This window comes from Equus caballus, chromosome 16, assembly GCF_041296265.1.
Source record: "Equus caballus isolate H_3958 breed thoroughbred chromosome 16, TB-T2T, whole genome shotgun sequence".
Lineage (NCBI taxonomy): Eukaryota > Metazoa > Chordata > Mammalia > Perissodactyla > Equidae > Equus > Equus caballus.
The window spans coordinates 90,901,422-90,914,962 of record NC_091699.1 but is presented as its reverse complement, the minus strand read 5'-3'; the positions used below and the strand labels follow the sequence as shown (position 1 = coordinate 90,914,962).

General features: G+C 35.6%; 1 protein-coding gene across 4 annotated transcripts in view; it reads left to right on the top strand.

Annotated features, from left to right (window-relative positions):
* The window catches only part of PLOD2 (procollagen-lysine,2-oxoglutarate 5-dioxygenase 2), a 94,983-nt gene extending 87,564 nt beyond the window's left edge, over positions 1–7,419 (top strand). For all 4 annotated transcript variants that reach the window (XM_023621065.2, XM_023621066.2, XM_023621063.2 and 1 more), the window contains 6 exons: positions 56–169; positions 2,762–2,827; positions 4,160–4,264; positions 5,442–5,588; positions 5,695–5,820; positions 5,989–7,419. In XM_023621065.2, coding sequence (XP_023476833.1) covers positions 56–169; positions 2,762–2,827; positions 4,160–4,264; positions 5,442–5,588; positions 5,695–5,820; positions 5,989–6,144 — 714 coding nt within the window. In that variant the 3' untranslated portion in view covers positions 6,145–7,419. The remainder of the gene's footprint in view (positions 1–55; positions 170–2,761; positions 2,828–4,159; positions 4,265–5,441; positions 5,589–5,694; positions 5,821–5,988) is intronic.
* The last annotated feature ends 6,122 nt before the right edge of the window (positions 7,420–13,541 follow it).

Genomic DNA, 13,541 nt, shown 5'->3' with positions numbered 1-13,541 from the left:
ATTTTCTTGTACTTTCTTCTAAGATTGTTAATACTATTATTTTTTTGGCATATAGGGTGTGTTTATGTACATTTCTAATAGACACGAATTTGGAAGACTATTATCAACTGCTAATTACAATACTTCCCATTATAACAATGACCTCTGGCAGATTTTTGAAAATCCTGTGGTATGTATTTCATACTCAACTTCATTTATTGCTTATTTTCCTATAACTCTAATTGGATGTAAATCAGTTGGATTAATAATGTGAAAATGTGGTAAGAGGCTTTAAATTTTTTTAATTATATCTTTTTAAAAAAGATATATAACTAATTATACTTCATGACCTGTAGAGTAGATGTAAACTTCACCAAGAACTTTTTTTTATTAAGACATATGTTAGATTTGGGGAAGGGAATTATCAATTTCTTTGATCTCTCCCAGTATTTCTATTTTATATATCAAAAGCACCATCAAATTTTTAATCACAATTTCAGAAAAAATGTTTACATTTTTAATATTTTAACTTATAGCAATATTACATTCTTATTTTCAGGAAGAAAATTCAAGAAGTTAGTTTGGGAAAATGCATTTTATTTTGTCATTTCGTTTATTTTTTATAACAATTCTGTGAATGTACACTAAATATAGCCAGAGAAAATTGCAGAGATTTAGCATATAAAGAAAGTTTTAGGTTGAGGAAACTATTTCCTTTTAAAGTCTAAAAAAATTATTTCTTTTCTTAAACATTTGAATCATACAAGATTTAACTCTTTTTTATCTTACTGAGACCTGTTTTCTCTAGTCAAGTTAGCACATTTATTCAAGGGGAAATGCTCTCTTGAATAATCATCTCTGTGATATTACTGTTTATGGTTTTCCCCTTGTCAATAGTAAATGTTTTAAATTACAGAATCTCAGTCCACCTGCTCAGAATTGCGTTTTATTTTGTAAGAGTAGCTGACATCTGAGAGTAGTAAATGTAATGGTCTCAGAATACTTGTTGAATAGAAAAAGAATACTTTTTGACATTTTTATATTTTAAAAGTACTTCTGTTCCATTTTAGCTGTACATCTTCATCTTTCATAGGAACTGAAAAGAGGCGTTTTTTTAATGATGAGGGTGGAATTACGTATTTTACTTTGGCACTGAGTCTCTTGGTATTTTGAGTGATAGAATTATTTGATTTCTTGTGTAATATTAGCTTCCTGAAAAAATGTCCCAAATTATATCCTGAACTGTAGACATTTGTGTAAGAATTCAAATCTTTGGAGAGGATGCAATGAAAATATCAGAAGTAAGTAGGAACTACTTTTCTTTCTGTGGCTTTGCTTTGTTCATTGGTAAATTAGCCTGATCAATATGACGCATGAAGGATACCCAAAGGAGAATATTTAATGATTATCCCATTATCAGAACTCCTCAGAAATTAGTAAAGTCACAGTGTGCTCAATGATACAGGAAAGGTGGTCTAAAATGAAAAGATAGTATTAATACCCAAATTTAAGTTCTTAGGAGCCTTTTTCTTTAACTTCAAAAAATCAATAATGGTGCATAGGAAAAAATACTTAGAGAAAGATGCTGAAATGTTATGGATGATTATTTGCTTCTAATTTTTCCTCATATTTTGGAATCAGAAGGCTAATCAATATTAGAGGGAATAATGATAAAATACACTAATTTGATCCTTATAATTATATACTATGTGTAAATGGAATTTATTAGAGAATTTGAAGATAGCTTTGGTTCTTCCATATCGAAAATGTCTGAGCTGTGTATAAGCAGGGATATGCAAAACTAAGAATGACATATGCGTTATCAGGTCTCCCCTGAAATTTGTCCTCAAAAAGTACATTTCGGACAGATGTTTTTTGAAACATACTTTGATTGGAATTATCTTGAGTCCATATCTCAATTCTTCCATGCTGGCTCCCTATATCTGTACTTTGTAAAGAGAAAATTAAGAATTTTGTTCAACAGTCTAAATGCATTTAAGAAGAGATCTTTTTGGATACTGAATCACCTTATATTTTAATTTGAAGTGATTTAATTTAGTCCCTAAATATTGGGTTTTGAAGTAAAACACTTGACCCAGGCAAAGGATTCCTTTGCTGATGTTGACAAAAAGTGAGATATCCTAATTGTGTGGTTTGTGTGTCAGAGATTGGTCAAAGAGAAGATTCAGGTCAATGAATTAGCATGAGGAAGAGCTGTTTTTCAGTATATGGTTTATACCTTAATTCCAGTAACTAAAAGAAGTGAAAGTTTTATTAACCCCGTATTCATTCTTTGATACATGTTAAAAACTGAAGTGAAGGCAGATTTTAAATACATTAACAAAATTTGTTATTTTAATGTAATTCATTATAAAAGTATAAGTAAGACCCTAGGAGATTAATTTGCTGATATTCAGTAATACTTTTTGGTAGAATTTTATCATCTTTTACTTTTAAACACACATGTATTTGCCTACCCCTGCATATATGCATAGAATATAGAATACAAATCTAATCACTATACCATTACTCAAGTTTTAAAATCCTGAGGTATAAAACTTTATGAATAAAAATTTTGTGTTTCATAGAAATATGTGAGCATACACAGAACAAGGCAAAGATTAAAAATGTAAACTGTGGTTTCTGAAAATTCCTGTTTTGTCCACTACACAGTCGTTTATAATTTGAGCAATTTCTAAAATGTGTATATTTTATATTTTCTACTAAAGTACTTATAAAAAGCCATTTGCTTTAATCTGTGCAATTGCTTTTTTTTTGGTAGGACTGGAAGGAAAAATATATAAACCGTGATTATTCAAAGATTTTCACTGAAAATATAGTTGAGCAGGTTTGTATTAAGAATTACTATGATATGTAGAGCATTTCTGCTACATTTCCAGAAGGGAATATTGTTAATGCAGTATTGCTGTAGCGGAGGATGTTGTGAAAGTGAAGAAACTGTCCTTTAGGTAAAATTCATGTGACTTAATTACCAGTTTTGCAGCCTTAAGGGTCATATAGTTGTAAAAATGTAGAACATGGAGATTAACAATAATTTTAATATCATGCCTTTTTAAAATCAGCTTCCCAAATGTTATAGCTTTCTCAAACCACTGAAAAAAGGGGACCTTTGGCAGATCTTTGGTGTAGGCCTCTTCCAAAGAAAGTTTATCTTTGAAAGAAATTGGACTCCAAGAGTCTCTCCTCAGGTGTTTTAAAAAATGAACTCAATTTGGGGCTGGCCCCATGGCCGAGTGGTTAAGTTCGCGCGCTCCGCTGCAGGCGGCCCAGTGTTTCGTTAGTTCGAATCCTGGGCGCGGACATGGCACTGCTCATCAGACCACGCTGAGGCAGCGTCCCACATGCCACAACTAGAAGAACCCACAACGAAGAATACACAACTATGTACCGGGGGGCTTTGGGGAGAAAAAGGAAAAAATAAAATCTTTAAAAAAAAAAAAAAATGAACTCTATTTTAGATTAGTGTTCCAAACTATTGCTAATACCTTATTTCAGAGAATATAAGGCATCTTTGATCCTGAGATGCTCCATTGTTTTGTGTACTGTGAGAAAGAAAAAAAAAGATACTGCCGATTAGACTATGACTTAATGTTTTGTAGTCATTTAGAATTTTTTATTTTATGTGTACCAAAAGAGCTATTTTAGACTTAAAGCATCATATGTCCTGGGGCTCTGTATACATAATAACTTTTCATTTCAATGACAAATCATAATGTAAGTCATTTTAAAAGACATTTCCAAGGGCAAGTTAACTCTACAAGTACACCACCAACTACATGCATGTGTGCATACACACACACGGCTGCACACACATACACACACACACAGTGAGGACAGAAGGAAAGTTTGTCTGAGTTTGCACACAGTGTGGATTATGACCACATCCCAACGGCTGCCTGGCCAACTAGGACTCTAAGACACATCTTGATCTCACAGATGTTAAAATGCAAAATAAAGTCTTAGAAAGCATTAAAAAGAGAACCCCCGAAACTAGTATTGTCTATAGACAATCATGTCAATAATTTTGGGCAAACTTCTTAAATAGACATCCAGAAGTGAGATGAATATTGAATATTGTGTCCTATTATTTTTGAAATATCATTTATTAGTTAAAAGACACAAAATGTTGCTCTCTTAATGGTGATGCCATGTTTTATAGCCTTGTCCAGATGTCTTTTGGTTTCCCATATTTTCTGAAAAAGCCTGTGACGAACTGGTGGAAGAAATGGAACATTATGGCCAGTGGTCTGGGGGAAAACATCATGTAAGTTGAATTTCACACAACTGAAATGTGTATGTGGGGTGGGAGGAGGGGTAAATACTTAGAGAAATTAGAGGTGATTTGTCCTTTTTGTCATTCATGTCTGAGTCCTAGACCTAAATGAATGGGCTAGCCAAGGCTGCCAGGAGAACTCTGTTTTTAGTCTAATTCTGCCACTAATTTTTTAAAATTTAATCTCTCTGGGCCTCAGTTTCTCATTTGTGTGTGTAATTTCACTGGACGGTCCCTAAGGGTCAGTGTCCCTGGGCTGGAAATGGTAAGGTAATACCTGTCTTTACTGTGTGAGATTGTCCTTCTCCAAGGCCAATTTTATTCTCTGCATTTTCACAGTGAGCTATAGTGAAAATACTAAGACAGAGCTTATCTGATTGACCGCCGAAGCAGTTTTTTGTGTAAACCTAAGAAGGAGAAATGTTTGAATGCCTTCCGTGTAATTCAATTTTGTGTTTACATTTAGTGCCAAAGACTTGGCAGGAAGTATTACTGTCTGTGGTTCAAACTGTTTCTTTTCCTCTGAGAACTCACAGATGCCAGCTCCTTAACAATACCAAAGAATTTACATGGAATACTGTGGAATATTACTGCCTCTGCTCAATTACATAGCCAAGCTAGTTGGCTGATCAGGGAGACAGAAGTTCAAAGTACAAGGAAGAATGTGAAATCAGCATGTTGCAGGCAGGGTAGTGACACGCAGGCATGAAAGGACTTTGGGTGCCAGAAAGTAGAAGTGAGGAGCAGAGCAAGGAAAGCTTGTGTTCAGTGGTAGTTCGTCCAAGGGCACATACGCTGAATCTATGCCCATCAAACAGCTAAGGCTGCTTGAAGGGTCACGGTAAAAAACTCAATTTTCAGGGGTCACAAGAGGGCTTTGGAAATCCATTTTATTTACTTTATAGTTCGAGCTCCCATATACATTAAATAAGTAGGAAAGGAATCTACTGACTTGGCAACTCTTTGCTTCATCATTGATACATTTGCAAAGCCATGTTGTCTAAGTGATTTTGATAGTTTTGCAATTAAAGCAGATGGTACACCATAATTGAACAACTGTTATTTTTATTGTCTATTATGATCTTGTGGTTGAAAAAAATTCCAAGATAATATAAATGTGAATTGCACGTGGACCACACTTTTATGATGTCATTACTGTTGTTTCTAGGATAGCCGTATATCTGGCGGTTATGAAAATGTCCCAACTGATGATATCCACATGAAGCAAATTGATCTGGAGAATGTATGGCTCCATTTTATCCGGGAGTTTATTGCACCCGTTACACTGAAGGTCTTTGCAGGCTATTATACGAAGGTAGTTATCCTCCATCCCCCTGCCTACCGCCTACCAGGTTTACACAAATGGGCAGTTTTATGTTTTTATTGATAAGCAAATCCATTGGTTTGCTTTGCTTTTTTAGGGGTTTGCGTTATTGAATTTCGTGGTGAAATATTCCCCTGATAGACAGCGCTCTCTCCGCCCTCATCACGACGCTTCTACGTTTACCATCAACATCGCGCTCAATAATGTGGGAGAAGATTTTCAGGTAATTATGGCTTTTACCTTTTACATTTTTCACAAGAAATAAGTCATTATGAAAAAGCCTTTGCCTTATTTTTTTTAGATTCTACTTACATGGCATAATTTGAGTTTTGCCACTGATAAAGAATTAAACAGAATGAACTGATACATTTATTTGCTCTGTCTCTTTCAGGGAGGTGGATGCAAATTTCTAAGGTACAATTGCTCTATCGAATCGCCGCGGAAAGGCTGGAGTTTCATGCATCCAGGGAGACTCACGCATCTGCATGAAGGGCTTCCTGTCAAAAATGGAACAAGATACATCGCAGTGTCATTTATAGATCCCTAAGTTATTTACTGCTCATTGGATTGAATTTTCTTTTGGAGTGGATGACTGGCATGAACGTGTCTTTGAAAGATGTGCTTGAAAGTTGAGAGGAGTATTTAAATAACTTCAACAGAACAGCTTCACGTTGGGCCAAACATTTGAAAAACTTCCTACAAAAAATTCTTTGATGTTTCTTAATGTCTGCTCTGAGCCTTAAAACACAGATTGAAGAGGAGAAAGAAAAAAAAGTAAAAGCAAATATTTATTTCTGTGCCTTAATGTCTCTGAAAATAATGACAATTTTCTGAATTTGTGTTTCAGTTGATAAAATATTCAGGTACAAATGTACAAGTGATGAATGAGACTAATAGTATTTTCTTATTAAAAGCCTGGAAGAATTTTATTTATCAACTTGTAGACAAAATGAATATAAATGAAAATTGGCAATTTTTGAAACATTGGAAAACTGGGGTTCTAACTGAATTTGTATGCAACTAATGGTGTAAGTACTTTTTTGACCTCCTGCGCAGGGACTTTTACAGTAGCTATTGAAGGAATACAAAGATCAATATTACACAGTGTTTTTCCTCAAGAAACTTAGTACAAAGCATGACTGAGGCCCAGATCGAGTTGGAAACGTTTTTGTTTAGATTGTGCGACAGATATTTTTTGCATTTGTGTTCGAGATCAAGCCCTCTGTTCCTTCAGAAGACTTTTCCAAGGCGGATTATGTTAGGGAGATATTAGATTTAGGGAAGCTTTCAAGCCGTTCCGTTTGTTAAAGTACATCAAGTATTGACTTAAGATCAAGTGTCCTTCAGTCAAAACAGGTTTTTTTTTTTTTAATTCTAGAAAATAATGAGGAAAAAGAAAATTTCATTGAGATTAGTAGCAGCATTTTATGATTTTTAAAAAAATTTTTTTGAGTACTTGAATTTTATATCAGGAAAATAAAGTTGATGAGCCTTTCTTCTTCCTTTTGCCCTTTGTCTCTCTCCATATTCTCTCTTTAGGGAGCGTCTTCCCTTTTTGTCTTCCCAGCATAATCTCCATTCTATCCTTCTTACTCTTTTTAGTACCTTCCCTTTATTCCACTTTAAAATATTCCCCAACACAAAAAAATTTGTGACTTGATTTTTCACCATTTCTCTGAGTAAGGTTTAAATATCCTTATTGTAGCTACTGTTTTTAACTTAAAGGTTAAACTTGAAAAAAAGGTCTAAGTCATGGTGCCAAGATTCATTTTTCTAACACCATGTGTTAGAAAATTATGAAAAATAAAATAATTTAAAATAAGTTTCTGTTGTCTTCTTTATTATTGGTGATTTGTCTTTAGAAGAGAATTTATTATGGAGTAGCCTGAAGGAATATCTGGATATAATAGGCTATCATTTTTTTATTCTTTTTGAGGAAGATTAGCCCTGAGCTAACATCTGCCACCAATCCTCCTTTTTTTGCTGAGGAAGACTGGCCCTAAGCTAACATCCGTGCCCATCTTCCTCTACTTTATATGTGGGACGCCTACCACAGCATGGCTTGCCAAGTGGTGCCATGTCCACACCCGGGATCCGAACTAGCAAACCCCGGGCCAACAAATCAGAATGTGCACACTTAACTGCTGCGCCACTGGGCCAGCCCCTAGGCTATCATTTTGCTTGGTACATTTACTAATATCATAACTTAAATGAAGATTCTATTTATTGAATTAGAAATTGAATTGTAAGATCTCTAATTTCAAAGTGATTATGGGTTTGATCTAACATTTTACAAGTAAGGAAATAGAGACAAAACATTTATTCAATATATATATATATTTATTCAGTGGTGTTTTTCAAGTCCCTACCGTGGGCCAGGCACTATTCCAGGTGCTGAGGATATGCTGATGCAGAAGGTCTTATAAGTACTTGGGGATGGACTTTGGGAATAAGAAGCTGGGTTCTATCTCTTTTCTCTTCTTTGGTAGCACTTAATACCCAAAGTAAATTCCTGCTATCCATCAACTTGAAGAGACATTTTAGTCATTATTTGTGAATTATATTATTATACTTCAGGGATGGTATTCCAAATACGTACCTGGTTATGTCATGCATGCCAACAAATCAGAACAGATTTTGCTTATAAAAAGTGGAGTTCTACCCGTGCAACCCAGCTTAGTGTCCCTTGTGTGCACTTCAGAGGAAAGATGTCTACCAGATCCTGGTTCTTTACAGTTGGGGTATGCATGGGTGGTGACCTACAGTAACTATTTTAATCTCATGCCATGTTTCCAGAAATTGGATCAAGGCAATCAACTGAGCACATTTTCTGTCTTCCTTTTTATCCCAGATTACATGAAATGATATAAAATGTACTTTAAAAAAGAACAAATCACAATTAGTGAGGGAAAGGATGAAAAAGTCCCATAAGTATATCAGAAAGTTTGAAAGATGGAAAATGGGCAGGATTTGGTGGATCAAGAAAGCTGCAGCTTGAGACATGCTCAGCTCTACCAACCACCAGTGTGTTCTCTGTTTCTGTGAGTTCGCATTTTTAAGATTCCACATATAAGTGAGATTATGCATTATTTTTCTTTATCTAACTTCTTTCACCTAGCATAATGCCCTCAAGGCTCATCCATGTTGTTGCAAATGGCAGTATTTCCTTTTTTGTGGTTGAATAATATTCCACTGTGTGTGTGTGTATATATATATATATATATATATATATATATACACATTTTCTTTATCCATTCATCCATCAGTGGACACTTAGGTTGTTTCCATGTCTTGGCTATGGTAAATAATGCTGCAGTGAACATAGGGGTAGAGGTAGCTTTTTGAGATAATGATTTTGTTTCATTTGGATATATTCCCAGAAGTGGAAGTGCTAGATCATATCATTGCTATTTTTAAGTTTTTGCAGAAGTGAAATATTTTACCAAAGAAATATAATTGTATATCAATTGTTTATTTAAAGAAAAAGCAGTAGAAAGAAAAGGAGAGAATTCCCATAACTAATTTAATTTTTTTGTGTGTGTGAGAAACATTTGCCCTAAGCTAACATCTGTTGCCAATCCTCTTTTTTTTTCGCTTGAGGAAGATTATGCCTGAGCTAACATCTGTACCAGTATTCTTCTACTTTGTGTGTGGGATGCCTCCACAGCATGGCTGATGAGTAGGTCCACACCTGGGCTCTGAATACGTGAACCCAGGCCGCCAAAGTGGAGCATGTGGAACTTTAACCAGTTGGCCACGGGGCTAGCCCCCTAACTAATTTAATTTTAATAAATGGAAGTATTGATATTAATAGCAACTATTTGTGTTTGTAGGTGCCTGTGTGTGTGTATACATATATTATCAAAGGGCTTTAGATGCTCATCATCATGGTGGCATTTTTTTCCTAATTCTTAATGTGCATAGGAATCAATGTGAATATTTTCCTGTAATATGGATACTTTAATAGTCTAGTGTATTAATTTTCTCCATTCTGTTTCATTTTTGAAAAACATGAGTAATTTACCCATATTGGTAACTTACCCGAGAGATCAAATGCCCCTCTATAGAATAAAAATATGAAAAACAGCATATGAATTGAGTGGTCCATCCTAATGACAGAATCTCTTTATATATTCCTCCACTCCTATTTTCCTGTCATATTCACCCTTTTTTTTGCTGAGGAGGATCTACCCTGAGGTAACATCTGTGCCAGTCTTCCTCTCGTCTGTATTTGGGTTGGCACCACAGCATGGCCACTGATGAGCGGTGTAGGTCTGCGCCCGAGAATCAAACATGGGCCACTGAAGCAGAACACACCTAACTTAACCACTAGGCCCTGGGGCCAGCCCCTGTGTGCACTGCTTAATTTCCCTGCGTGCTAAGCCTTAAAGCCCATCTTGTATGACATTTTTGAGGGCCTGCCGTTCATTTGGAATATGGAGTGGTCACTTCAGCAGATCTCTTCAAGTTGCAGGAAAGCCAAATAAAATTTTGAGCCACCATTGAGAGTCCGTCTCAGTAAATACCTCTCTTTGACTAGATGTTGACTGTTTTGGAAAATTAAAGTGTTTAGGACTTCGTGAAAGCAGGCTTTGTCAGATAGCACTGTTTGTCTGTGGTTTTTTGGAATAGCAAGCTACAGATTTCTTTTAGAATAACTCTTTATTGAAAAAGCCATTGGGGAGAGAGAGGGGGAAATGTGTAAAGGTCTTTCATGAAAGCAGTGAATTTTGGATTAAATTTGAAGAGAAATACATTAAGAAATAAGTAAGGAAAAGACTAGAAAACAGTACATGTAGACATACTTTAAAAATGCCTAGTGCTATATAGGTAAATTATTCTAAAGAAAGGAATTATAAAAATTGGAAAGATGAATAAACATGCTGGGGACGTGAGGACTTGGTAGATCTTAAATCTTCCTGGCAGGTGTTTAAAAAAAAATTTACGATTGACTTTATATTTTTATTTCATTCTCAATACATTAAAATAGATTAGAAAACATTCATTTAGAAAAGTAGGTTCTTTGCTGACTTTTGAGGTGGTGATTTTTTTTGATAAATCAAGTAACATTGTTTTGGCATGCTATTCTGTCTTTGCTGAAAAATGGTTGACTAAAACTGTGAATATTCATACTCTTTTGAAAATTAGAAAGGAATTCTTGCCTACTACAACACAAAACACACGAATAATCAACTAATGAATAGTTTTAACAGATAAAATGGAAAAGATCAGCATGTCCTAAATAATTTAAAGAAAGTACTCTTCATTTAAATGATCCTCACCCCAAAGTAAATATGAGATTCTAAAAACAGAATTAAGGGATGGAGAAGGAGAAAAAAATTCCGCGTAGATTTGAATGAACTTCTGTGTGTTTAATTATAAAATAATTTAAAAAAATTTTGAAAGACGTTTTTTGTTAGCACTGCTTTAAGTTGAGTACGTTTTCCTTTAGGAATGTAACGTGAAAGGGTTGGAAGAATCCTTAAGGAAATCCCGTCACGACAGATAATTCTGCATCTACTCAGGAGAATTTTATATATGACAAAGCTCAATCACTTCCAAGAGAGAAATGGACAAATTAAAGCATATTTTCCTTCTGAGCATTTAACAATTAGATAATTGATTAATAGAAAAAATGCACATATTTGAAAAATTAGATTATCCTATTAAACTTTGTTTTATTGTTATTCTCCTCTGTTTCCATAAATAGTTTATATATTTTATAAATCTTGCCAAATTATGACATCACAGCCCCATCTTGTGGTCAATATAAATAACCAATAGAGTAAATTTTAAGCAAAAAGCAAGAGCCTTAATTTTTTTTTAAAAAAGTCAAAATTTTTCTTAAGGGCTAATATAAATAAAAATGATAGAGATGAGGTGTTTTTTTTCAGGAATTGCTTCTTTATTTTTGTAGTGTGATAACTACGATATTTTAAAAGGAGGAATTGGACACTTTATTCTGAAATAAGGGATAGCTAGCATGTTTCCAGTTAATACTGATGAAGTAATTTGTTTTCTATTCTTTATCTACTTTGTAAACTGCTAATCTATGTTCTCTAGGGAATATGAACCTGGACTAATAATAAAATCAGTGTAAAATTGGTCAGACTCAAATATAACTGATACAGTAATTGGCAGACAAAATAATTTACATAATATTTGAACAGTCTCAGGTTTGATTGTAACATCAAACATATTTTAAAAAATTTCTTTGTGGCAGGGAAGGGAAAATCACAATTTTTTTTCTTCATAATCAGCACAGGGCTAGTAAGTGCAGGAATGGGGACAGGATTCTGTGTTGGAAAAATTGGGTGATTCAGACAAACTGAAAATAACCTCTGTTTTGGCTTTTTGGATTAACAAAATTTGTTCCTGCTGAAGTTGTGGAAGGGAGGGGTACTGAGTAGTCCTCCTTTACTCCAGCTCTCGCATATTCCATTGCTGACCACATATCCTTCTTGATCACCTTCCCTCCTCTGGGTCACCTTGCACCCTGGCTGCTGGACTGGACTCAGGTGCTCCTCATCTAAGTGTAGAGTGACTTCATTAATTTTCGTATTGTCCCAAGACAGCTTCCTTATTGATCTTCTGTGAGTTAAGAGGAGAGGAGATTAAAAAATATGTATTATTGAAACACAAATGATTTGGCATCTGTGATAGCGAGACTCCAAACATGGTCCTCAGTGACCCAGGCCCCCAGGGTCCATGCCTTTGTGCAGGTCCATGGGTGGGCCTTCTGTAACCAGCAGAGAGCAGCAGAAGTGACTGCAGAACTTACAAGTTGAGTCGTGGGGGACCTTGTGGCTTTGATCTCTTGGAATGTTCACCCTTAGGGCACTCCCTCTAGAATCCAGTGCCATTGTGTGGAAAGCCCATGCCACATGGAGAGGCCATGTATGAGCACACTGGACAGCGTCTGAAGGTGAGCTACGTCATTTGGAACCACGTGAGTGAATTATTTGGACATCGAGCCCAGTCGAGCCTTCAGATGACCATTGTCCCCATGGTAGACTTCTGTCTGCAACCACATCTGAGTCCCCAAGTGAGAACCACCCACTGAGTGCAGTCAACCCACAGAGCCACGAGAGGCAAAGATGACATCGTTCCAGGTCACTAAGTCCTATGCTGTTTGTTACACGGCATCGGTAACTGAAACGGGGAAGATTGCCTACACTGCCTCTCCATTCGGGCCTGCTTCTCTGAGCATGTAGCAGACTGGATCATAAATGTACCTTTCATTCCCCCTCAGTGAGGCCATAAGCTCCCTGGGGGAAGGGCCTGGCCCTTATGTAGTCTTTTCAGTTTCAGAGCCTAGCAAACAGCCTGGCATGTAATAGGCACTCGTGTGAATGAATAATTGGGAGTTGGTTTTATGTCTGAGATTTTATTGTATTTGAATCAAAGTGATCCCTTTGGATGGGAGTTTTGAATTTAACAGATAGACCAAAAATAAAAATAAATCTATATGTACTTTGGTTATGACGTGTGCGATAAAGACTTGAGAAAGATTGGCCCTGAATTAAGGGATTTGTAGGTGGCCCCGAGGTGGATAGAGTGATGTACTAAGATCTTATAAAAATAAACTGACATCACTGTTATCCTCGGCATTCTGTCTGAAGGATGGAGACAGGGAGTGGTCAGTTTATGAGGAACCTGTTTAGTGGCCATGTGTGTATTAGACTTCCAGGAAGTATGCTGAATTGAATGAATTTGGTTTTATACATCATAAAACAGTTCTTAGTAAAATGCTTTAAAAAGCATTATATCTATATACTGACTAAAAACTCATATTTTATCATCCCACTTTAAACTGAAAAATTGTTCTAAAATAGAAACATGACAACAGTAGATTCTCAAATGCCAAGGAGAGAGTGGCCTTGCGTATTTTTACTGGAACGACTGTTGTTACCATGGTGACAGATTGCTCTGCTCATTGGGTGT